Source organism: Heteronotia binoei, chromosome 21 (assembly GCF_032191835.1).
Source record: "Heteronotia binoei isolate CCM8104 ecotype False Entrance Well chromosome 21, APGP_CSIRO_Hbin_v1, whole genome shotgun sequence".
In the NCBI taxonomy this organism is placed as follows: Eukaryota; Metazoa; Chordata; class Lepidosauria; order Squamata; family Gekkonidae; genus Heteronotia; species Heteronotia binoei.
In genome coordinates, this window is record NC_083243.1 from 30,329,864 (window position 1) to 30,357,043 (window position 27,180).

General features: G+C 43.7%; 1 protein-coding gene across 2 annotated transcripts in view; it reads left to right on the forward strand.

Annotated features, from left to right (window-relative positions):
• WARS1 (tryptophanyl-tRNA synthetase 1) overlaps positions 1-27,180 on the forward strand; it is a 32,290-nt gene that overhangs the window by 4,065 nt on the left and 1,045 nt on the right. For both annotated transcript variants that reach the window (XM_060263016.1, XM_060263017.1), the window contains 9 exons: positions 2,950-3,161; positions 4,766-4,973; positions 6,344-6,452; positions 8,698-8,817; positions 12,900-13,082; positions 15,872-15,972; positions 18,290-18,402; positions 20,323-20,496; positions 23,842-23,982. In XM_060263016.1, the coding sequence (XP_060118999.1) occupies positions 3,048-3,161; positions 4,766-4,973; positions 6,344-6,452; positions 8,698-8,817; positions 12,900-13,082; positions 15,872-15,972; positions 18,290-18,402; positions 20,323-20,496; positions 23,842-23,982 (1,263 nt within the window). In that variant the 5' untranslated portion in view covers positions 2,950-3,047. The remainder of the gene's footprint in view (positions 1-2,949; positions 3,162-4,765; positions 4,974-6,343; positions 6,453-8,697; positions 8,818-12,899; positions 13,083-15,871; positions 15,973-18,289; positions 18,403-20,322; positions 20,497-23,841; positions 23,983-27,180) is intronic.

Below are 27,180 nucleotides of genomic sequence, written 5' to 3' on the forward strand. Positions count from 1 at the left end.
GAGCTTCTGCAAATAGATATTAAGTGGGATCACTAACCATCCTTTTGGGGGGTTAAGCATAATTGACTGCTAGAAAATCTACAACCTGATACGATTTGCAGTCGATTGAAAAGGACATCTCAAAGCATATGGGACTGAGGAGAAAGCAGTAGTGCATTTTCCTGCAAGTTTAGTAGAATATGATTGCAATACCTAATAGTGAGAATTCCAAAGACCATATTTGTGAGAAAACGAAAGAAAGAATAACGTTATTTCCAATATACATCATCCTATGTCAAGGGAGCCAAAGAGAAGTACAAGACAAGATGTTGGACTCTCAGGCAATAAGTCAAAGCAGCTAAGTAGGTTTGTTGATGATGCTGAAGCAACTGCAAAGTGAAATATGGCAGGTGTAAGTAACCCACAGATCCTGTGCTAAACAGCAGTATGCTGGACCATTTTGCTCCGCACTTGATCTCTTCAACAGATTGAGGTGGTCCGCTGGGGCACTACCAGTACCACTGGGACTCAGCTTGCTCGTTGTCTATCTTGCTGTTGACCTAGAGAGCCAGTTTGGTGTAGTGGTTTATTTATTTATTTATTACTTTGCATTTATATCCCGCCCTCTCCGCAAGCGGACTCAGGGCGGCTTACAGTATCATAAAAACAATCATTCCATAAAACATATAAAACCATAATACATTTATCAGTTTAAAACTATTACGCTATCTCGATCCAGTCTGGCGGTATTGGGTTCTGACTATGACCACCAGCTTCTGTAGGATGTCCGGTGGCAGCTCATTTTCAGTCAACCAGAAATGCCTGTCTAAACAGTTCGGTCTTACAGGCCCTGCGGAACGCCGACAGATCCCGCAGGGCCCTTATAGCTTCTGGGAGGGTGTTCCAGAGTTCTGGTGCTGCCACCGAGAAGGCCCTAGATCTTGTTGCGCATAGCCTGGCTTCTTTTGGGCCAGGGGCAGACAGCAGATTTTTTGTCCCTGATCGCAGTGCTCTCTGGGGGATATATGGGGAAAGGCGGTCCCGTAGATAGGCAGGTCCCTGACCATAAAGGGCTTTAAAGGTTAATACCAACACCTTGAAGCGAACTCGGAACACAACAGGCAACCAGTGCAGCTCTCTCAGCACTGGCTGAATGTGCCCCCGTCGTGGTAGCCCCATTAACAGCCGTGCCGCAGCGTTCTGCACTAGTTGTAGTCTCCGGGTTAGCATCAGGGGTAGCCCCATGTAGAGAGCATTACAGTGATCTATTCTTGAGGTGACCGTAGCATGGATTACCGTCGCTAGGTCGCTGCGGTCCAGGTAGGGGGCCAGCTGCCGTGCTTGCCGAAGATGGAAAAAGGCAGATCTAACAGTGGCTGCCACCTGAGCCTCCATTGTAAGGGAGGACTCAAGGAGCACGCCTAAGCTCTTGACCTTGGGGACCGGTATTAGTGGCACCCCGTCAAGGGCCGGCAGCTGGATCTCTCTCCCCGGACCGCCCCGACCCAGGTAGAGAACTTCCGTCTTCGTCGGATTCAATTTCAGCCGACTCAGTCTGAGCCAAGAGGCCACGGCTTGTAATGCCAGGTCTAGATTTTCCAGGGTACAGTCAGACTGGCCGCCCATCATTAGGTAGAGCTAATGGGTGGTTTACAAGAGGGTGGTTAAGTGTGCGGACTCTTATCTGGAAGAACCGGGTTTGATTCCCCACTCTTCCACCTGCAGCTGCTTGAACGGCCTTGGGTTAGCCATAGCTCTTGCAGGAGTTGTCCTTGAAAGGACAGCTTCTGTGAGAATTCTTTCAGCCCCACCTACCTCACAGGGTGTCTGTTGTGGGGGGTGGGGAAGGTAAAAGGAGATTGTGACTGCTCTGAGACTCTGAGATTCAGAATATAGAGTGGGACATAAATCCAATATCATCATCTTCTTCTTTCTCCCCAACCACTTTGTTTGCTGGCATACTGAGATCTTTGCAGGATATGGCCGGGGGGAGTCATCAGGGTGGGGGAAGATTGTCCATCCTTGATATATCTTGAACGGTGGTGAGATATTTTTAAAAATTCTGTAGGAAAGCCCATAAAGTGCTTGTATTTCCTACTGGAAAGCAAGAGGATGGCAGTGTTTGAGACACAATAGGAGACAATTTTCAGGTTTTGGATTTCTGGGAATGACTGGAATGAAAAGGGGGGCATTGCTAGCTAGCAAAATTAAAGGAAATCGAGAAGACATTGTTGAAATGTACAACTAAAAGGGGAACAATAAGTGTGACTGGGGTGGGTGGCTAGACCTTCTCCCTGAGCATTCTGGGCTTCCTTCTAAGACTTCAGTCCCGTGCAGTGAGTGCGCATCATTGAACTCAGCCAAGCTTTAAATCAAAGTATATATCTTTTCCTTGAAGAGGACAAAGCCATTTTGTTGGAAGGCTGACACTTGTTGAAATAAACCTTCCTCCTCCACCAGTTTTCCCCTTTAGATCACAGCCTTGGCAGCAGCATTGTGCAGAAGAAAGAAGTTCTGTCGAAAGAAGCATAGAATTCATTTCAAAGCAAATTCTCACTGTAGTAGTATCAGCTGGGGAGGGAGGGAGGGAGAGAGAGAAGAGGAGGCGGTGGTGCAGTGAGACTAGGGAACGTCGCCCTCGATAACAAACAAATGTGTAGACTGACTGGGCTCACGCGTTGTAAATGTTAAGAGCAATGGCAGTAGCGCATGAGCTCTGTTGTATAACAGGCTGTGACCTTACGATTTTGCAAAGATGACCATTTCTAGTAGTATAAACTAGAGGGACAGCAAGTTGATTGCTAGATGTTCTTCCTCATGGATCCTCAGGGTTGGGTTCTGCGGGGGAGGGTTGGTAAGGAGAATGTTTTAAAATTTTAATCATATTCCCTGTAAGAAGTATATTTAACAATGCAGTTTTTTGTAAAAAATGACCACAGAGAATTGAAAGTGGATTCTCTTATCTCCTAGAATCGACCCCATATTTTGGAAATCCCTGGACGGAAAGAAGTTGTAAGAGGACTGCAAATTGTAAATTATAACAATAAAGACCTTCTACGCTCCTGAAAATGGCAGACATTCAGAACAGCAGCTTTTGCTCTCGTAATCCACTTGAACTGTTTGAACAGGTAGCCACACAAGGAGAAATTGTCCGATTGCTAAAAGCAGAAAAGGCACCAAAGGTATGGATTTTAAAAACTTTTTAAAATGCAGCTTTTAGCACGTTAACATTGCAATTACATTTTTAAAAAAAATATCCCAGTAACAAAGTACTCTTTTGTAGAATCCAATAATATAATCTTTTGAAACAGCTGAGTTCTCAGATGTATACAGCTTGGAAGGACAGCGTGTGCAGTGGTTAGAGTGCTGGACTAGGTCTAGAAGGGGTAGTGGAAAGAGCTGTGAAGTCACAGCCACCTCGTAAGGTTTTCGAGGCAAGGTGGTTTGTCATTGCCTGCCTGCCTCTACATAGCAACCCTGGACTTCTTTAGTGATCTATCATCTAAAGCTGACCTTAGCTTCCAAGGTCTGATGAAATCAAGCTAGCCTGGGCCTTCCAGATCCCAGTGACCTGGATAGCTGAGGCAAGCCCATTCTCATCAGATCTCAGAAGCTAAACAGGGTTAACTGTGGTTAGTACTTGGATGGGAGAATGTCCTAGAAATACCCAGCCGGAAGGTGGAGGCAGGCTTATTCAGCCACCTTCCTGAATATCCGCCAGGCCCCCAGTAGGGGTCAGTTAACAGAGGTCAACATAACTTCCAGGTGTAGACATACACACATGAAAAATACAAATCACAGTAGCCTACAAGTACCCAAGTTCAGATCTCCATTCACCATAAAAACTACTCATCAGATGTTAGACCAGTCATTCTCCCTCAGCCTAATCTACATCACAGAGTTGTGAGAATAAAATGGGGAAGGGGAAAGCTGTGAGTACTCCTTGGAAGAAGAGCAAATGAATAACATTCTAAGTTCCCTAAATGGGAGGCATTCTACACTAGGTTTCCCAGATATCTCTTATGGCACTTTTTTCCCATGTTGGTTTCAGGTTTTCCAGTGCTGATGGTAAATATTGCATTTCACCTTTGGGTGACCCTTACGTTGAGGATGTGACTGGCCCAGCAGCGTGTGTGACTGACCCAGCAAACTTTCACGGCAAAGTGGGAGTTCAAACCTGGGTCTCTCCAACTCTAGTCTGACACTCTAGCCACTACACTGGGCTGACTGTTGGCAGAGGGGCAAGGGTTGCAGAAGAAGAATGTTCAGAAGTGCTAATTCAAGGGTTTGGGTGTAAAATCTGTAAGATGTGTGGTCTAAAAGCTCAAGCCAAAGGATGTCTGGTAAAGGCATTTACAGAGGGCATTGCAGGGGGGAGGAGAGTAGAGCAGGCCCTGAAGAAAATAATCTATCTTCCCAGTGCCTTTTAGTCCAGGTACCTTGAAGGACTCTTCCTTTAAATCCCCCAGTGCTCCTTTGAGATAGGCAAATATTAGTCCTCATTTTTCAAGTGGAAAATTGAAATGGAGGCCTTGATGGACATGGTCAAGGTTACCTAAGCCTGCTCTTCAGACTTGTTTACCCAGATTCCCAGGAAGCAGCTGCTTCATCTTCTTCCCTTTGGCCCTTTATTCATGATGCATAATTTATTTCAAGCATATTGACGTTTTCCTCTTGAAACATGACATAATATCGTATGTGCGTAAGATAAAGAAACAATGTCAGGCTACTGAACTTCCTTAAACTGACAGTTGCATTTTAATTTTCTTTCCTCTTTCACCTCCAGGATGAAATTGAGGCAGCAGTTAAGTTATTATTGTCATTAAAGCTGAGCTATAAAACACTTATGGGCGAGGAATACAAAGCTGGTTCCCCTCCGACAGATTTCACTCCATTCAGTAACGGTCCAGGAGATGCTGAAGGTGAAGATTTTGTAGACCCCTGGACAGTACAGACATCTGATGCCAAAGGGGTAGATTATGATAAACTTATAGGTAAGTGATGCTTTATCTGTTTTTCAAAATAATCATTTTTAGAGTTGGTAATTAGGTCATTTTCATTGTTCTCCATTTTCTGGCCACAAAATCTTCCGAAAGAATTGTAGCGAATACACATGAAGCTGCTTTATACTGATATTGTCCATCAAAGTTAGTACTGTCTACTCAAAGGTCTTTCACATCACCCACAGCCTGGTCGTTTTTAACTGGAGGTGCCGGGATTGAACCTGGAACTTCTGCATCCTTCACCAAGCCCTCTGAAGTGAGTGATGGATGAAATGAGAAGTCTTCAGTGGATCATAGAATCATAGAGTTGGAAGGGACCTCCAGGTCATCTAGTCCAACCCTCTGCACAATGGAGGGAACTCACAAATACCTCCCCCTAAATTCACAGGATCTTCATTGCTGTCAGATGGTCCTTTAGCCTCTGTTTAAAACTTCCAAGGAAGGAGAGCCCACCACCTCCTGAGGAAACCTGTTCCACTGAGGAACCGCTCTAACAATCAGGAAGTTCTTCTTAATGTTGAGCCAGAAACTCTTGGTTTAATTTCAACCCATTGGTTCTGGTCCTACCTTCTGGGACAGCAAAAAACAATTCCACACCATCCTCTGTATGACAGCCCTTCAAGTACTTGAAGGTGGTGATCATATCACCTCTCAGCTACCTCCTCTCCAGGCTAAACATCCCCAGCTCCTTCAACCTTTCTTCATAGGATTTGGTCTCCAGACCCCTCATCATCTTCGTCGCCCTCCTCTAGATCCATTCCAGCTTGTCTATATCCTTCTTAAAATGTGGTGCCCAAAACTGAACACAGTACTCCAGGTGAGGTCTTACCAGAGCAGAGTAAAGCGACACCACTTCACATGATCTGGAGACTGTACTTCTGTTGCTACAGCCCAAAATCGCATTTGCCTTTTTAGTCATTACATCACACTGTTGACTCAAGTTCAGTGTATGGTCCACTAAGATCCCTAGATCCTTTTCACACATATTACTGCTAAGACAAGTCTCCCCCATGCTATATCCTATGATTCTTTAGTATGAACTGCAATCTTAAACACAGTAATTAGAGAATAGGACCCCTTTGAACATAATGAGACTCACTGAGTAAACATATTTCAGTTCTTCCTAGAAAACATGAGGCATTTCCTGATAGGTAAAAATGTAGTAAATTTAACAGTGGGGATCTTAGCCCTGAAATACTGAAAGAGCACAAATAAATTCCATATTTTGTAGGCATGTCACAATTGAAAAGTGAGAACAATTCACAATATTTGTAAAAACACTGGAAAATATATTTGGCTTATTCATGTGAATAGTCATATAACTAGTATCGTGTATAACCTAATATCCCTTTTATTTTCAGTTCGATTTGGCAGCAGCAAAATTGATAAAGATCTGATCAATCGAATAGAGAGAGTTACGGGACATAAACCACATCACTTCCTACGCAGGGGCATCTTCTTTTCTCATAGGTGGGTGTGTCAGCTTGCTTGAGCAAAAGTCCTTGCATTTCCGTACTCCAGAGAACAGGTCTCTTGAGTCATACAGGCTTTTTCTTTTTTCTGTGATAAAACAAAAACAAGCTTTCGGGGGTGGGAAGGAGGTGAAGACAGCTCGTATTGCTCCTCTTAATAGTGCACTCAGGCCTACCAGCAGGGAGAAGAAACATTACCACTCACAGGTGAGTTGGGAGCTACCACATGCTCAGTTGACTCACCGAGAATACAGAAAAAATATTTCTTTGTAAATGTAAAAGTTGGACACTGAGGAAAGCTGAGAGGAAAAAAAGTTGATTCATTTGAAATGCAGTGTCGGAGGAGAATTATATAGATACTGTGGACCCAAAAAGACAAAAGAAGAAGATATTGGATTTATATCCCGCCCTCCACTCCAAAGAGTCTCAGAGCGGCTCACAATCTCCTTTACCTTCCTCCCCCACAACAGACACCCTGTGAGGTGGGTGGGGCTGGAGAGGGCTCTCACAGCAGCTGCCCTTTCCAGGACAACCTCTGCCAGAGCTATGGCTGACCCAAGGCCATGCCAGCAGGTGCAAGTGGAGGAGTGGGGAATCAAACCCGGTTCTCCAAGATAAGAGTCCACACACTTAACCACTACACCAAACTGGCTCTCGAGTGAGTCCTGGATCAAATCAAGCCTGAGCTCTCCCTAGAAGTTAAACTTAGGTTATCATAGTCACATTATGAGAAGAACACAAGTCACTGAAAAGACAGTCATGTTAGAAACAGCTGAAGGCAGCAGGAAAAGAGGAAGACCCAACGTGAGATGGATTAACTTCATAAAGGATTCATGGCCCTCTGTTTGCAAGACCTAAGCAAGGCTGTTAACAAGAGGACATTTTGGAGGCTATTAATTCATAGGATTACCATAAATCAGAATTTAGCACACAAATGCAAAAAAAAAAATGGTAAAATTATAAACAACCCAACATAATGTTATTCACTGCTTGTAGAGAGTCACGGATTCTTATGGGCAGTGGAGCATCAGTTAAAGAGCCAGTGGAGAAGAAACTGGCTCCTAAACACTTGGTGTTCACAGAGGAGGAGATTAAGATTTTATTTCTCTCTTAACATCTTATCTCTTCCAAGAAGAGCATGCAAGACCTCAGAATAGGCAACTCCCTGAATATTCTTCTCTTCCTGTTCCCTGCACCTTCTAGATCATGATGCAATTAACAAGAAGCTGAAATTAGAGTCAGGGAATGCATTCCATGAGATGTGCATTCCCTAATCCTACTTTTATCTCTCCCTGCCTCCCAGTGACTACGCCATGCAGAAATGCAAAGTAAAAATCTTTCCCTCTTGCACTGTATCATCCAGGTTCACTTTCTAGCCCTGAACCTCAGTGGTCTAAGGCCACTGTTTTTTGGCACTAGAGTACTGAGATTCAGATCTGGACAAGGAGGAAGCTGTTCATCTAGTTCTGGAGTTCACAGAGTCCTCCTTCTGTGCCATGCAGAAGCATTTACTTATTTTTCCCCAGTGATTATTCAGCTTATTTTAATATTTCAATAGTAGAATGTTTGATTTTTACTGCAATTTTACTATTTGGATTACAGTACAAATAAGTGGGTTCTAGTTCAAATCAAGCCCAGATTTAGAAGCTAAAATTATTTAAACCAAGGCTATCATTCTTTGGTCACATTAGGAGAATTTTATTTATTTCTTTATTTTATTACATTTATATCCCCCCTCCCCTGACGGGCTCAGGGCAGCTAACAAGAGTTAAAAGAACACAGCACAAAATAAAATCATTAAAACAATTCATACGACGTCATGCATTTCAGGGACATTTTGTTCAGTTTTAGTTTTATTCTCTAGAATCCAGATGGCATGGCTATTGGGATGAGTTCACTTTCCAATGCTGTGTCACAAGAGTCACTGGAAAAGGCAATCATGTTAGGAAAAGTAGAAGGCAGCAGGAAAATGGGAAGACCCAAAATGCGATCTCAATAAAAAAAAAGCCACGGCCCTCTCAGTTTGCAAGACCTGAGCAAAGGCTGTGAACAACAGGACATTTTGGAGGGCATTCGTTCATAGGATTGCTGTAAGTCAAAAGCAGCGTTATGGCTACTTAAAAAATCCCCACGCATGTTGTCCCTTAAAATACAAGTTTCTGGCATATCCCCCCCCTACTTGTTCTCAGTCTTCTTGAGCCCTTTTGAAAAGGCATGCCGTATTTTTTTCCTCCTGTCTTTAGAGATATGAACCAAATCCTTGATGCGTATGAAAATAAGAAGCCCTTTTACCTCTACACAGGCAGAGGTCCCTCGTCCGAGGCGATGCATGTCGGCCACCTTATCCCGTTTATTTTTACAAAGTAAGTAGCTGCCATCCGAACACAGTTCATTTTGCGCTGGACTTTTTTCATTCTTTTGAAAATGCTTTTAATGCTGATGGCTCATGCTGTACTGCGCAGCTGCAGCAGCCCAGATTCAGAGAACTGTGCTGCGAGAGGATTTTATTTTCATGATTGTATGTGTCCTGCACCTTTACTAAAAATGTAAACTAAGAACAGCTGGATTCGATGAATCAAATGATAGAATTTCCTTATATTTAGTCATTTCACCTTGATTCTGCTTCTGTTTAGTCCGAGGGGCGCTAAAGCTACATATCTTGAAGATCTTGATTAACTCCTACCTCCAAGATTTTATTCCGCCCTTCCCACATATGTTCAAGCAGATCTTGGCAGCCTTTGGGGAAAGGGGTTTGTTTTTCCTTCACAGACACCCATTGGAAGTTGAAGTTCCTCTGAAACTGCCTTCTGCAACCTCCTCCATATTTTCTGCATATTTTCTTTGTACGCTCAAGGAATACGCACAGTATTGCAACAGTTGCTCAGTCAGTGGAGAATTCCTTCCTCAAATACTCCGAATAGTGCATCTAATTTTTAAGAAATTCAGAAGCCTGGGGCAACGTTCTGTGTTATGTTTTTTTTTAATTGCTAATTACGGAATATCTGTCTCTTGGGAAGCTGTTATCTCGAGTGAGTTAACATTGATCATTCACTGCGATGTCCACTAGGTGCCTAGTACACACACTGAGAGACTAACCTTAGCGTTATTGCTCTCTAATCCAGGTAGCGGAAGTCACTGAAAGTCTATGGCTAGGTTTTGGTTGGGCAGGGAAACAAAGGAAACAGTAGCAAAAATCCTAGGGTATGGATCCAGCAGGGTATTTCTGAGGGCAGGAGGATTTCTGTCTATGGAGTTTGACTTTCTCACTTCGCACTACAGTCCAAAATGTCCCCTAAATGTTGTTGCTAAGGAGCAGCATTGGGGGAGGGAGGGCATCATGGGCTGCAGCAGGCTAAAGGGGTGAGGTGACAAAAGTCATGCTCTGCACACTGAAACATTGCTTTGGAAAGTTCGGGTTTCCAAAATAACAGGCCCTTGTGCTGTTTCAGAGTCTCAACAAATGTGCTAAGGCAGGGGTATCGAACTCATTTGTTATGAGGGCTGGATCTGACATAAATGAGGCCTTATTGGGCCAGGCCATGTTGGGTTGGGCCGGGCCATGTGTGTACCTATTTAAGATTAGGTAGCAGAGATATATAAACTTTGTAAAGGACCCAAACACAATTTTTTTAAAAAAAAAACAACCTTAAAACATTAGCACTCATTGGTCTTAAAGGTGCTTTCTTTGTATTTCTCCCATGGGATCCAGGGAACTGGGTAAAGGAAGCTCTGGCTCTTTCCTTCTTCCCCCAGGGGACAGGAGAGGAAGGAGCCTCAGCCAATATTTTCTCAATGGAGAAAATAGTGGTTTTGCTCTGTAGCTCCTGTGAGATTGAGCAAGCCTTGCAAAGCAAGCTGTTACGCAGAAGGAAGCAAGAGATAGGGAGAAGGAAGCAGATGACAGCCAGTAGCTTGGGGGCCTGATAGGAGCCCTCTGGAGGCCTGATTTGGCCCTTGGGCCACATGTTTGACAACCCTGTGCTAGGGCATAAGAGTTCATCAGTCAGAGCTCCCATGTCTTCCTGCATCTGACGTGTCAGAGGTGACTCATGCCACCATGAATTCATTTTGTCTTTGCAGTGTCTCAGGCTTCTTGGTTATTTTGGCTGTAGCAAGCTACCCCCTAGAACACATTTCAAAAGCTATTTTCTGCAGCATCCCAAAAAAGAAAGAAGTGCCTTGAGAATTTTATTGCCTTCTCTGGCTCAGTGATTCACAAGAAGTGCCCATTGATGTGTTTCATAGGGCCTAGTTGCTTCTTCCTCAAAACAAAGAGCCAGTTTTGGCTTTTCATCCACAGGAGATGCTTCAGAAGATGCCAGAAGGGCATCTTCAGGGAACACTTATTAGCAAACAGCTGCTTGGCTTGGGACCTTCCATCCTTTTATAATTGTTCTGTGTGGCAGCCATTTTGTTTCAGTGCCCACAGCCTTTTCTCATACTTGCCAAAGTCCCACAGGTTCAACAGGGTCACGAACCCCTGCCCTAGACTGTGAGTTGAGGGGAAAAAAGGGGAGTTTGAATCCTTTTTTTATTATTGGAAAGCTGTACTCCACTGAACTACAGTGTGAGTGCTGTGCTAAGATTCTTATTTAATGTGCACAAGGAATGGTGGAAGAATATATAATGTGAAACAATGAAGTATTCATCTTTGATCTGATTCATCGTTGCCTAGTCCATGAAGTGCCTGAAGACAAGACTTCACACAGACCAAAACATTGGTTGGAATCCAGGGAAAATGGCGAATTCTCATCTGGGAGGGCTTTGCACAAAATAGAAATACTTACGCAAGGAAGCCTCAATTCTGCTTCAAAAATGTGCTGAAGCACCAAGAGCCAATCACATATAGGGCTTCTAACATACAACCAACACAAAATCTATTCCCGATTTCTGTGATAGCATCAAACAAAATTATGTCCAGATTATCTTTTGGAAGTTTTGTGTCCCCCCTCCTTTTCTTCCCTTATGTCTGCAGGGGTAAACCATGTATCAAACAAAATAGAGAGAGAGTGGCAACCTGAACTGGTAGTATAGGTAAAAGGAATCGCTCCACCGACAAACCAAAATAGTCGCAGGACTAATGTTCCCTCTAAGCTGAGTTAGTGTGAGCTAGCTCACAGATTTTTAGCCTCCGGCTCACACATTTTTGTCTTAGCTCAGGAAGGATGACCCCAGAGCACACTAATTGATGCAGTAGCTCAAAATTTTAATGCCAGTAGCTCACAAAGAATTTTTGCTCACAAAACTGCAGCTTAGACGGAACATTGCACAGGATTAAAGAAAAAGTTGATCGTTCCATGTAGTATAAATCAGGCACAATATAAAATACATTGTCAAAACAAAAGACTCTGTAGTATAACTCACATGTAACAGCCAAAACACGAATCAAGTCTTTGGCTTGCATGCTTCCCTCCCCACTCCCACCACATTTTGCGTGTGGTAATCTAATAAAAATCATCAGACCATAGTTTAATGTTAATTTCAAACTACAAACTGTGTTTTGGGCCCTGCCCTTCCTATGTGGGATTCTGAAACTTGCCCTACTCTTCTAGGTGTACTGGTGTTATGCTGGGCTGATTGTCTGTTTTATTGGCTTTAATTAAAGTAATGATTTTAATTGTTCGTTAGATTTTGTGATTTTTGTTCTTGACGGCAGTTTTATTGTACTTCATGGGACAAACCACTTTGAGTGGGTGTCATGCTCAGAAAGACAGCCCATAAATAAACTAAATAAATGACAAAACTACGGATCGTTTGGATTCAAATGTCTTTCATTAAGTGGGGAAAGGCAGGAGCACCCCATACCAAAAAACCCACAACTTGTAGTGACAAACTGTGCTTTGGTCACTGTGTTTGATTGATGTTCCTGTAATCAATATAGCAGTATTTTGGGAAAATTTATACAGGAGTTTGGTGGCAGTGACTCCTGCTTAATTCAATTAACCTGTTATTGTGGGATGAAAAAAACCAACTTCCCATAGTGCTCTGATAAGTAAAAAAACAACTTCCCACAGTGCTCTGATAAGTAAAATTATATTACTCTGCTGTTCAGCCTGGGAATGAATTCTATTGTGTTTGCATCTTGAGACCCAGGTGAGAGAAGATATAAGCAAAGCCTGTGCAGAAATAGCAACACATTCATTTCCCAAGAAGTGGATCTCTTGGCCAATCTACATTTCTCTTCCGGGAAATAAATGGATGTTACATTTATCTACCTGTAGACAAACAGATGTGCACGTCAGGACTTGGGGTTAGATGGATGGAGAGGAAACTTGAAAAGCATCTTTAAACCTGAGACAAACTGGCAAAAGACCTTCCAGTGAATTAATAAATAAATGAGATTTGAACTCAGATCAAGCTTTCCAGATGACCATGACAGCTTATGACATATGTAAGAATGCTACCCTAAAACACTTAAATAAATAAATCTTTTCATTTGTATTAGGTGGCTACAGGAAATATTTAATATTCCCTTAGTCATACAATTGACCGATGATGAGAAATACCTCTGGAAAGATCTAACAGTTGAAAAGGCATACCAGTATTCAATAGAAAACATCAAGGACATTATAGCCTGTGGATTTGACATAAACAAAACCTTCATCTTTTCTGATCTGGACTATTTGGGGTAAGTTTCTAATAATTTTTATGAACTGCATCATCAAATGTCTGTAGTAGTTTTCTGTGACCTTTTTTTTCTTTTCTGTGTGTGCATCTCTTCCTTTCTGTTTTTTGTGTTAGTGATACCATTTGTACTGTTGTATGAAGAAGAAAAAAGCTGAAGGTAAATGAGTTGGATATCTGCATAAGATAAATGGAACTCACTTTTTTTTTTTAGTAAAGTGATGGCTATTTTTGTAACAGGATGGAAGACCAGCTAACAAGTGATGTCTTATTTTGATTAGAGGTATGCAAAAAAAATTTGGGTTTTTTTCCCATTTCAGGTCTGTTGGACCCTAAAAATATTGCCATTCCCAAATCCCAGCATTAGTATTATTTTGGGATTTGAGTAAATATTTGGGAAACCTGGATCTATTTGGCTCCGCTATACCATAGGGGACTGTTCCCATAGGGTTAATGGAGTTCAGAATGCATTTAAACTTTCAATGCCATCTGAGTTCACTCGCTGAGTTGCACCACAGTGGAAGCACAACTCAGCCAGTTCAGAAGGCATTTAAAGATACCGTGGTCTCTTTAAGTGACTTCTAGTCACACCTGAATAAAAGCCAAATAGTATCAGCTTTTTTGGGGGGTGCAGCTATTTCAGTAGCCAAATCAAATCAGATTTGGCTGAATAAATACCTGAAAAATACCGATAAGGTATTATTTTCTGGTATTTGTTTGACTCAGTACATACCGAGTGCACAGGCCTAATTTTGATAGGTTTCAATCTCTTTTTTTAATTCAGAGCCCAAGTGAAATAATTAACAGAGAGAGTGAGTGAAACATTTTCGCTCTTTCTCTGAGACCCCTTTCTGTGTAACCTCTGTAAATGCACCTCTCTGTAGTGTTCTGAAGAGACATATATTATTCTGCGTCCTTGGCCTACTTTAGTGTCTCCTACATATTTTCATTGCCATCAAAAGCTCTTGCCTTATAAATCTTAGTAAGATCTAAAGAACAGGATTTCTTAGTTATAATTTATAGAATGACAGAACGGTAAGAGCTTGGGAATAGGTTAAAAAAAAAGATCCTTGTGCAAAAAAGTTGTTTTCTCTTAAATATATATAAAGTTTATATAAAAGTATGAGTGCACTGGTTTCAGTATATTGTCATAAGCGTAATGGTTCTAGATAAGTGTAGTGTTCCTTAAATAGGCCTAGCCCTGCATGCTTATTTTCCTCAGTTGCCGCTTAGGCTCCTAAGCACCACAGAGTGCCGATTTCATTCACGGCACTCTAAAACACCTTCTATCCATCTCTTCTTTCCAGTCTCACACACATTCAGTAACAGTCTCACACACCAAGCCACCATGAACAAAACAGCCAACTTTGCCCCCTATAGCACAGCTACCATCCAATTATAACATACTTCAGTCACCCAGCCAACCCCCCTCTTTCTTACACATGAAGCAGAGGTCCATCAGTGGCTATTAGTCACAGCATATTGTTGGAACTCTCTATCTGGGGCAAGTGATGCTCTGTATTCTTGGTGCTTGGGGGTGGAGGGCAGTGGGAGGACTTCTGGTGTCTTGGTCCCACTGATGGACCTCCTGATGGCATCTGTTTGGGGTTTTTTGCCACTGTGTGACACAGAGTGTTGGGCTGGATGGGCCATTGGCCTGATCCGACATGGCTTCTCTTATGTTCTAGAAACTTCAGCTTTCTGTTTTTAACAGATTCATTCCAAATAGCACGATTGCTACCAAGGCACGTCTCAGGTATATGGATTCCCTGACCCGGTTCTGGCTCTCAGCTGCAGCTTGGAATCTGAATACTTCCATTCTTGTGGCAAACCAAAATGTGATGTCTCAGCTGAATCACAGACTCTTAATGATTGATTTGTCTTTTTTTACAGTGTGGGGAATGGGAGGGAAGGCTGAAACCTGGAAATCTTTATTTACAGAAACTCTAATGTGGAACATTTAGAACACTTCCAGGAACAGAGGCAGACCACAGGTCTTATAAATAAGTCTAACTTCAGCTACACTTAGGTTCTGTATCTTTAGTAGCAGCAAGTTATAGCACTAGCTGAAGGACGTAACATATGCACTGAACATAATCATTCCCACTTAACTGGTTGAGTTGTTTTCCGCTTGTCCGTAACCTAGGTGTTCTAAAGAGATTCTCTATTTTATTATGGAATCTGTATAGACCTGGTCTCTTATACATTGTTGGAGAAGTCTTACTTATATTATACATCAAGGTCAAATAATGAGTAAATTATTTATCCAAGTATGGTCCTACTACTGTGGTTGCTGGGGTTTTTTAATAATTTAAGGCAAAATCACATTGAGTAGAGGGGCTTTCTGTAAACTTGCAAATTATCTACTTCATAGATTCTTCATTTAAAAAAAAACTAGGCTCAAGGTTACATATGGATTTTATTTAAGCTGAAATCATCCATAGCTTAAATTTCCATGTGAAATGCCAGGAGGCAATGCTTTCAGGAAAATAGATTGCAATTGAGGCTTGAAAGCACTCTGTGGAAGATGGTGGCTCACTGGTAGAGCATCTGCTTGGTAAGCAGAAGGTCCCAGGTTCAATCCCCGGCATCTCCAACTAAAAAAAGGTACAGGTAAGTAGGTGTGAAAAACCTCCACTTGAGACCCTGGAGAGCCGCTGCCAGTCTGAGTAGACAATACTGACTTTGATGGACTGAGGGTCTGATTCAGTATAAGGCAGCTTCATGTGTTCATATGTCCGCAATCTAAATTTCTCCTTTTCTCTCTCTCTGTCTCCACTCCTGCTTTTCTAGAACAAGTCCAGAATTCTACAAGAACATCTTAAAAGTTCAAAAGCATGTTACGTTTAATCAAGTCAAAGGAATCTTTGGTTTTACAGACAGCGACTGCATTGGTGAGTTCCTGGGATGTTTGTAGTAGCATGGAGAGGTTAGTAGCTGGGAACAAGCCCAGTGGGTGGCAAATCAAATGGGGGGCAAGTTTCTCTTTTTGTAAATAGGCCACTTTCAGAAAGAGGCACTGCTATCCTAACTCTAGACATTCTTTAGAGAGCCAGTTTGGTGTAGTGGTTAAGTGCGCAGACTCTTATCTGGGAGAACCAGGTTTGATTCCCCACTCTTCCACATGCAACTGCTGGAGTGACCTTGGGTCTGTCATAACGCTTTCAGAGGCTATTCTGGAAAGAGCAGTTTCTGTCAGAGCTCTCAGCCCCACCTACCTCACAGGGTGTCTGCTGTGGGGAGGGGAAGGGAAAGGAGATTGAAAGCCACACTGACATTCCTTCAGGTAGTGAAGGGCAGGTTATAGATCCAGTGTCCTCTTCTTCATCTCTTCCTGCATTTATACTCCAGCTACAAAGCTCTGAAATGCTCTCAGAGAGACTTACAAAATTAAGAATGACAAATCACCTAAAAGAATAATAAGAGCTTTACAATTAAATTATGTTGTTTCACAAACTACAGCAGGAGGTATCATTTTATTTAATGGAATGTTCTTACAATTAAGAATACTGGTGTTGCAACCCACAAAAAGAATGTCTAACATTAAAAGATGGGGGAGAAATCGGATGTATGCAATCAATCATCAGTAATCTGCATATCAGAATCCAAGCCCAGTAGCACCTCATAGACCAGCAAAATTTCCCAGAATATAAGCCTTTACCCATCAAAGCTCAGTTTGTCAGTACGATGAAGTAAGTTTTGACTCATAAAGTTTATATATCCTGCCGGAAAATGTCGTTGGCCTTTAAGGTGCCACTGGGCTCAAATTTTGCTCTGCTGTTGCAGAAGAACACAGCTACCCACCTGAAACTAACATCAAAATACATTCTGTTAAATCTGCAGTAGCCCCACACCATGCACACTGATAATTTCTGTTTTTCTCTTGTACTCCTGGAATAAAAAGTTACCAGGCACTTATAAACAAAAAAAAACCCTGGGTTCTGTTATACTCCTTTGGGAGTGTTTGCACTAGCTACTTGAAATACCACGTTATTTAGATGCAATACGACACTGCTGTCCAGGCCTTCAACAGTCATCACTTACGAAATATAAGATGCCTTATGACACATGTTAGAATTCAGGGCGGAGAGTCATTCCTTCTCTAATTTCTGCATTCACCTGCTGCTCTGGCCACTGGTGAGATGTATTTCTGGCACGTGCATCAGAGTTGTTCAAGTATTTGTCCTTTCTGCCTATCGTTGAGTAGTTTCTAGTGGAGAATGGATTGTCTCTGTGAGCCTTATGGTTTTAGGCATTTTAGTACGACTAAGGATGGCAGTGCTGGCACAATTAGGAGGCTCCTTAGAAGTCAGTACACCCTTTTCCAGTCTCATACCCTTTTGATATGAATCCCACAGATACACACTTCTCAGTTTAATCATGGCGAAGGATAACAGAGGCATCAGCTTTCTCTGTGCATAATACATGCCAGATTTCTGTTGTTAGCTAGAATCTAGCATTAAACCACATTTCAGATGCTGCTTAAGTGGGAAACCTGCTAGACCCTAGCTACAGATAGAATATATGTTGGAAGGAGATTCTCCTTTGAAAGAGGAATGAGTGGTATGAGAGCCCAAAGTGAGCTCCCTGTCTCTGAACTGCAGTTCACAGGGAGCCAGCATTTTACCTGCTTGAACTCTCAGTGCAATCTGCATTACGTTCACCATTTTTGGATTTCTTTATGCCCCTTGCATTGATTTCTGACACCCCCCCCCCAAGGCCTTAAGAAATGGTGCAAAAAGCTGACTTTTAGAAGAGTACTTTGCTGACGGGGTCCGGTAGCACATGCCTTCCTTGTAAGATGTAACTATGTCAGTAGGAGTTGGCGTTGGCCACCCAAAAGGAGGCCAAAGAAACAAGGATTTGGGAACGTGTTATCATTCAGGACTAATGATACTCCACCACTGCAAGAGGCCCTTCTGCTAGCAGAACATACCTGGCATTAGTGATCCAGAAAGGCAGGATCCAACCCACTGTTGTTCCGACTGTGTTCCTTACAGCTGAGCTGAATCATGTTCTGTGCTAGCAGTCAGACTGCAAAGGTTGCTGGCCATCGATAAATAGTTATTCTTGAACAGTTAAAATTTGAGGACATGAGAGAACCAGTTTGTTGGAAACAGTTTTACTACACCATTGCTAATAAGATGGGGCGGGGGGAGCCTTGTTCACTGTGGAAAGCAACTTCACAAGCATCTGTTTGTGCCTTTCTAGGAAAGATCAGTTTTCCTGCTATTCAAGCTGCTCCGTCTTTCTGCACATCCTTTCCACAGATCTTCAACAGCAGGAAGGATGTTCAGTGTTTGATCCCGTGTGCCATTGACCAGGTATGAGCACCGGTTGTTTAAGATCTTTTAGGCTTGATGAAGCCCTTCTCTGTAGCAGTGAGAATGCCAGATTGTCTGGGAGGCCAAGGTTCGGGTTCCCGCTCCACCATGGAGGTTTGCTGGGTGACCAGTCACGCTCTCTCAACCTGATCTACCATAATGTGCAGATAAAGTGCAGGAGAGAATGCTGTCATAAGATATTTTGGGTCCCCACTGGGAAGAAAAGCCGAGATTAGATTAGATTACATTACATTACATTACATTAGACGGATGGACAGACAGACATGACAAAAGAGCTTTATTTGACCACTCCACATTATTGAAGAAGAGCCTTTATGCTAGCCTGTTTTAATGTGCTGCCTTCAGCTGTATTGTTTGGAAAGTTTTGTAACACCCCATACGCTGATAGACTATGCACTTGTGATGCTAACGGAATAGAAAGCCTGGATCGTATTCTTTTGCATTGTACCTTTTATTGTGATCTCTGAGTCTTGTTTTTGGAGCTGTTACTGAGAAACAAAAAAAAAATCAACCTGACGAGATGAAGACACTGAGATTCAGAGTATAGGGCGGGATATAAATCCAATATCTTCTTCCCCTTCTTCTTCTTCTTGTTTTTCTCCTTCTTAGTTTGAATATTATGTTCAGGCAGGGCCATCCCATCCCTCACCAGGTATGGGTTGGACCAGTTTGTTCTGTTCCAGCATTTGGACTGCTAGAAGGTGACAAGTAGAGGGAATGGGGAACTAAGCCCACCTGTGGATTTCACTTCTGCTCGTTAAACAGCAGTCCATGACCTGCCCTGGTTGTTTTTTTGTGAATTGTCCTGGTTCACTGCTGTAGAGCCTTCCCCATCAGTGCATTGGGACCAATATAATATACGGCTCTGAGGTTAGGCATTTCTGCGCCAAAAGTAACTGACTTTAGGCATGAACTCAGAAATGCCACCTACGCCAACCAGTCCCTGGCCTAATTCCCCGTGTTTGAACCACTGGAAAGCAGCCAAACAGGAGAATTCACCAGTGGGCCAACATTCTATTTAGGATGGGTACAATGCTTGGAAGGAGCCCCGTGGCACAGAGTGATAAGCTGCAGTATTGCAGTCCAAGCTCTCCTCATGACCTGAGTTTGATCCCGGCAGAAGCTGGGTTCAGGTAGCCAGTTGACTCAGCCCTCCATCCTTCAGAGGTCAGTAAAATGAGTACCTAGCTTGCTTGTGTAAAGTGTAGATGACGAGGGATGGCAATGGCAAACCACCCCATGCCATGAAAACGTCATGATTCAACATCACCCCAGAGTCGGAAATGGCGGGTGCTTGCACAGGGGACTACCTTTACCTTTTCTTTTCTTTTTTACAATGCTTGGGTTTCCCTTTGATGCAGAATGTACAAAGTCCTGACCTTCTGTCACCTGCTCAGTTTGTGAAAATGCCCAAATTTGGTAAGCCTTGCAGTTATCTTCAAGGTCTAAAGGTAAAGGTAGTCCCCTGAGCAAGCACCAGTCGTTTCCAACTCTGGGGTGACGTAGCATCACAATGTTTTCACGGCAGACTTTTTTATGGGGTGGTTTGCCGTTGCCTACCCCAGCCATCTACACTTTCCCCCCAGCAAGCTGGGTACTCATTTTACTGATCTCGGAAGGATGGAAGGCTGAGTCAACCTTGAGCCAGCTACCTGAACCCAGCTTCCACCGGGATCAAACTCAGGTTGTGAGCAGGGAGCTTGGACTGCAGTACTGCAGCTTTACCACTCTGCACCATGGGGCTCCTCTTCTTCAAGGTCTAGGTGACTGATATTATTAACAGTGAGCTGTTCACATGATATCTGATAGGCAGAGACTGAGCCAGCTGAGTGCCATTGAGGCTTGTGCTCTCTTTCACACAAGGCCATTCATGCTTGCCTTCCCCCCCCCTTTTGTAAGGATCCCTATTTTAGAATGACAAGAGATGTGGCCCCGCGGATCGGCTACGCCAAGCCAGCGTTAATGCATTCCGTCTTCTTCCCAGCCTTGCAAGGGGCACAAACGAAGATGAGTGCCAGTGACCCCAACTCGTCCATCTTTCTCACCGACACACCCAAACAAATCAAAGCAAAGGTAAGAGAAGAATTCTCACAATGCAGCATACAGAAGCAGTAAAGAGTAGATATATTTTTTAAAAAGTAGACTGCAGTATGTTTTCCAAGTTTTATTACCCGGTAAAGGCTAGATGTTTGCGCCAAGAGCTACTATGTTCTGGAAAGCTCAGTTTACCACATTGTTATTATATGTGCAGCTTTCCCTTGAGCTTAGGGAAGCTCACACATTCTGCCAGTTTGCAGGAGAGGTGGCTGTGGAGAGTATGGATTGGCTGGACAACAGTGACATCACAGATCATGCACAGCCTCCATGGAGCAGTCTTTCCGCTTAAGAGAAGCTAATGGGCTTTTAAAGTAAAAGAACATGAGTAAAGTAAAAGAACGTGAGACACCCCCCGTGACCATATAAGTAACCAATGCTTCAAACAAAAGAAAAAGCCACCAGAAGCATGAAAGGAGAGGCCGAGTTAGAGAGGAAATTATTATTCATTAATAGAGTGGAAGCAAAGAGAAGCCCAGCTAATCCTATTTGGGGAAGATAGCAGAGGTGACTCTTGTTTATAGGCACCCTGATTGAAACATCCCCTCCATTTCCCTCCTGCTTTGTTTTTTTTATAATCTGTACCAAAACATATTTTGAAACTTCTGGATGTCATCCCCACCCCCATGTTACTATGCCTACCTGATCCTGGCTCTGGAAACCAAACCAACAGAGTAATATTTAATGTACTAAGCATCCTGTTTGTTCACCTGGCATCCACCAAGAGCTGGCGTAAGTGCAAGGCCTGGTGATGTCATCTCTTCTAAAAATACAGTCCAGGTTTCCATGGCTTTAAGAGTGACAGCCTTGGATGTTAAATCAGGCTAACAAACAGCCCATCTCTATTGGTGGTTGTTTCTCCATGGCACCAGAAGTCCCAGGCTACGTGGTGACAGTTGCTATGCAAGCCAAGCTTTCTGAGCCAGCCTGTGGCTTAGCTACTGCCATGCCTGCTCCTAGTTTGATGATGATGGTGATATTGGATTGATATCCCGCCCTCCTCTCTGAATCTCAGAGTGGCTCACAATCTCCTTTACCTTCCTCCCCCAAAACAAACACCCTGTGAGGTAGGTGGGGCTGAGAGAGCTCTCGCAGAAGCTTCCCTTTCAAGGACAACACTGAGAGAGCTATGGCTGACCCAAGGCCATTCCAGCAGCTGCAAGTGAAGGAGGGGGGAATCAAACCCGGTTCTCCCAGATAAGAGTCTGCACACTTTACTCCTACACCAAACTGGCTCTCAAACTGATCAGCCTTGAAGAAGCAGATTTGCTGTTCCCTTGAACTTTGTCTGTGCGGCACTGTGTTTTCCAGCATAACATCTCTACATCGCAAATAGTTTGGATCCAACCACCTTTTCCACTTACAAACTGGGGAAGAGGGAAGCCCGCTTTGACCACCAAAAAAGAGTATATACACAGGGTCCATGGGACCTGCATGGACAAGAGCTGTATTGAGGCGGGAAGTTGGGCCAAACTGAGCAATTTTCAAAAAAAAAAAAGTTGGCAGGGTTGAACCTGATGCGTTGTGGGTGTGTTGCGCTGTGGCATTTGTACAAAACGGTGAATCACAAAAAAACAACTTCAACAGGACAAAACATGATTCTCATGTGTGTTTTGAAATACCTCCAGGATGCTTTGACAGCTGTGTATGTTCTCCTCTTAAGAATAAGCTTCCCAGCAGTTTGAAGGGTAAAGCCAAAAATGAGTCTCAGTAACAGAACAGCAATGACTAACAAAAGCCTATAGAGAGCCAGCCTGGTATAGTGGTTATAGTGTCAGGCTAGGATCTGAGAGACCCAAGTTTGAGACCCCACTCTTCCATGGAAGTTGATTGGGTAAACTTGGGCCAGTCAAACACTTATTGGCATAACCTAATTTACAGGGTCAATGTGAGAAGAGATTGGAAGACAGAATGCGGTAAAATGGAGGAGAGGAGAACACTCTGGGTCCCCACTGGTGAGAAAGGCAGGGAATTGGCTGGACAACTGATTGGCTGGACAACTGTGACATCACAGATCATGCACAACCTCCATGGAGCAGTCTTTCAGCTTAAGAGACGCTATTAGGCTTTTAAAGTAAAAGAACATGAGACAGCCTCCTTGCATGGGGAAAGGTGAACCAGTTCACAGTATCCAACCCCCTTCCCTTCGCATAGCTATGAAAAGAGGAGTACTAGCTTTTCACTAAACATGCAAGTTAGGCCTCTTGGTGGTGGAGGAAAGGCTTCAGTCTCATCTGTTCTGGTCATGCCTGGGGTAAACTGGATCCCCTCCCTTTGATGGGCTCCACCTTCTTTCCAAGTTGGTTGTTTCAGTTGGTTGCACAAATACCTTAACGAAGGTGTCTTTTTTATTTCTTGCAGCTGTATTTTGAGTACACCTGAAAACTTTTGCATAGTTTGCAAGCATTTATTCATCAAGACCAAGGGACCCCAACTCTTTCAGAGCCTGTAGGCAACTTTGGAATTCTGAATAGCATGGAGAGCGCAGCCACAAAATGGCTGCCACGGGAGGCGGAGCCATTAACAAAATGGTGGCTGCAGCTTACCTTCAGTCACACAGTGAAGACCCTTGTGCAATAGAGGCAGTTGCTGTCAGACCAATGTTTTCAAAACTCTGTACAGCCAATCAGAAACCTTGCTAGGCAAAAGTCCCACCTGTCCCCATTCACTTTCTGAAAACATTTGGCAAGTGCCAAGAAAACTCAGCTGGCACCATGGTTCCCACGGGCACCATGTTGGGGACCCCTGATCTAGAGCTATTTGCTGTGCAGACACCTTGGAATGGCAGATCTCACTCCTGCTTTCTGCCAGTGGGCATCCTATTGTCCAGATGGACGTGAGGCAGAATAAGTTGTAGGCTCTCTCCTGATTACCCCAGGTCCTTCCCATCCATTTGAGGTTCTAAGAGTCAGTCTGCAGCAATACCATCCGACTGAACGCACATAATTCCGTTTTACATAGCAGATTCTAATTTGTTGACCGTTAAACTGTTTTATGTGTGCAAAGTTAAGTTTGCAAATACCTTGGGTTCAGGTTGCAGACCATGGCTGCTGGCTGAAAAGCACTATCATATGAAGCTGCCTTACACTGAATCAGACCCTCGGTCCATCAAAGTCAGTATTGTCTTCTCAGACTGGCAGCGGCTCTCCAGGGTCTCAAGCTGAGGTTTTTCACACCTATTTGCCTGGACCTTTTTTAGTTGGAGATGTCAGGGATTGAACCTGGAACCTTCTGCTTACCAAGCAGATGCTCTACCACTGAGCCACCATCCCTCAAAACGATTGTCTGACTGTATCCTGAAGTCCCTTTTTTCTCCTGTGCTAGATCAACAAGCATGCCTTCTCTGGTGGAAAGGACACTGTCGAAGAGCACCGGAAGTATGGGGGCAATTGCGACGTGGACGTCTCTTACATGTACCTGACCTTCTTTCTTGAAGATGATGACAAGCTAGAGCAGATCAAACAGGTGAGCTTGTTGGGCTGCCACCTTTCCCAATGGATGCCTCCCCACTTCCTCTATGAGAGAACCCCAGAGGCAATCAGCACTTCACAGTTCTCCATAAACATTTGCATTTCCCTCTTTTTGAATGGGTGTGTGTCTGTCTTTTTGAGGGCCTTACTCCAGTAGGAAGAGCTCATCTGCATTCCATTGAAACAATGGGAACTGCGTAAATCCAGTGGTGGCAGAGATGGGGTTCTGACCTGCCTCAAAAAGAAATGTGTCCATTATTTTATCTCAAGATAATTCCTGGGGGAAACAATAGGCAGAGATTCTTCTTTCCTTTGTCCTAAGATTATGTACTTATGTAACAGCCTTCATTTCATTTCATTTTATTTAGTTTATCTCTCGCCCTTCCCACCAAAGCGGCTCAGGGCGGCTCACAACACAAAAGTTCTAACATAAGATTAAGTTTTAAAATACATCAATTTACAATATTTAAACAATAAACCAGTAAAAACAGTAAAACAAAGCCATTTACCAAAGTACCATACTACAGCCTTCTATTCGAAATTTTCAAGTACCGATCAGTTGTATGCCAACCGGAAGAGGACTGTTTTACAAGCCCTGTGGAACTGCCCAAGGTCCCGCAGGGCCCTCACCTGTTCCGGTAGCTGGTTCCACCAGCCTTACTCTGAGGGCATAGACTGGCAAACAGCACTGCCCCTTAGAGGGAACATTCCCAGTAAAGGGTACGGCCAACCTGGTAACCTTTAACCCCACACACACTCCTTGTCATCTTTTCAGCCTCCAGGGATGGTAAACCCATGTGCTGCCACCAAGGTTTTTTTACATATGAAGGAGGAGAGAGATCAAGGAGAAGAAGAAGACTGCAGATTTATACCCCGCCCTTCTCTCTGAATCAGAGACTTAGAGCGGCTTACAATCCCCTATATCTTCTCCCCCCACAAAAAGCACCCTGTGAGGTGGGTGGGGCTGAGAGGGCTCTCACAGCAGCTGCCCTTTCAAGGACAACCTCTGCCAGAGCCATGGCTAACTCAAGGCCATTCCAGCAGCTGCAAGTGGAGGAGTGGGGAATCAAACCCAGTTCTCCCAAATAAGAGTCCACACGCTTATCCACTACACCAGAGGTCCCCAACCTTTTTGGCACAAGGGACCAGTTTTATGGAAGACAATTTTTCCACCAACCGGGGTGGGGGTGGGGATGGACAGGGGTTTCAGGATGATGCAATTGTGCACTTTATCTCTATTTGTTTGGTATAATGGTGAAGTGTGCAGACTCTTATCTGGGAGAACCAGGTTTGATTTTCCACTCCTCCACTTGCAGCTGCTGGAATGGCCTTGGGTCAGTCATAGCTCTCGCAGAGCTATCCTCGAAAGGGCAGCTTCTAAGGAGAGCTCTCTCAGCCCCACCCACCTCACAGGGTGTCTGTTATGGGGGGAGAAGATAAAGGAGATTGTGAGCCACTCTGAGATTCGAAGTGCAGGGCAGGATATAAATCCAATGTCGTCATCATCTTATTACTACATTGTAATATATAATGAAATAATTATACAACTCAAGGCCCGGTTGCTAATAGACCACAGCCCGGTACTGGTCCATGGCCCAGGGGTTGGGGACCCCTGCACTACACCAAACTAGGTAGCCATGTTAGTCTGTCTGTTGCAGCAGAAAAGATCAAGAGTTCAGTAGCACCTTAAAGACTAGCAAAATTTGTAGCAGGGGATGAGCCTTCATGTGAGCAGTGAGCAGTTACTCTTCCCCTGCCACAAATTGTGCTAATCCTTAAGGAGCTATAGGACTCTTGCTCTTTTTTACTTCTATATATGGGGAAAAATACCTTGGATTTCCTCCCTCCCTGTGATCTGTGCCAGAAGGATACTCACTTCCCTAGACTCCAGTTTGGTGTAGTGGTTAAGTTGGTTGTACCTGAAATGTCAATTTCTGTGTTTTAAATTGTTTTTATGTTTATTATATGTCTATACTCATGTATAGTCTTGAGCATGTGAGCCGCCCTGAGCCTGCCTCGGTGGGGAGGGTGGGATATAAATTGAATTAATTAAATAAAGTCAGTGCACGGACTCTTATCTGGGAGAACCGGGTTTGATTCCCCACTCCTCCACTTGCAGCTGTTGGAATGGTCTTGGGTCAGCCAAAGCTCTCACAGAGCTGTCTTTGAAAGGGAAGCTGCTGTGAGAGCCCTCTCAGCCCCACCCATCTCACAGGGTGTCTGTTGTGGGGGAGGAAGATAAAGGTGATTGTAAGCCGCTCTGAGTCTCTGATTCAGAGAGAAGGACAGGGTATAAATCTACGGTCTTCTCCTCCCTCTCTCTGTATTGCACCCCATGATATACTCAAAACAGGCAAGTGAGCTAAACTCCACACAGAAGCGAGGAGAGGAGGGAATGCACCCAGAAATGTAATACAGAGGAACACATGAAGCTGCTTTATACTGGATCAGACTATTAGTCCAGCAAGATCAGTATTGTCTACTCAGGCTGGCAGCAGTTCTCCAGGGTAGCAGCTCTCCGAAGTGTTGTTGGTGTTGGTGTTTTTTGGGGGGAACGGATCACCGTTATTGGCTTGCAGCCATGTCAGTGTAACAGCGGATGAGCCTGCCCACCCTACTGTTAGATTTAAATGGCTGCAAGCCAATTCAGCAAACCGTTTTGCTCCCCCTCACCACTTCTAATCAATTTCTCTGAATTGGCTTGCAGCCATGTCAGCCTAACAGTGGATGGGCATGCCTTCCCTGCTTAGGTTTAAATGGCTGCGAGCCAATTCAGTGATCCACCCCTACCCCGCTTAACAAATTTGGCTCGTGAACCATTTCAGGCCCATCCCTGACTCACAAAAGTTCATACCCTGCCACAAATGTTGTTATTCTTTAAGGTGCTACCGGACTCTTGCTATTTTGTACTGTTACAAACACAGCTACCTGTCTTGATCTTGGTCCTGTTCATGCGTGCAGCTGCATTTTTGGCATGAAATCAAGTAGCAATTTGAAACTTCCTGGTACATTCTGGCAATCTCCTTGTGAGAGCAGCCAGCACGCAATTATTATTTTTTTCTCCAAAATTACAAGCGTTTTAATTGAGAAGTTCTTCAAGGCATTGGAGTCCCACAGGCATAAATTAAAATAGTTAGAATTCTTGTCACATGTTGTGGAACACAATGTGTGTGGGGGGGTGTTAAAAGGCTTA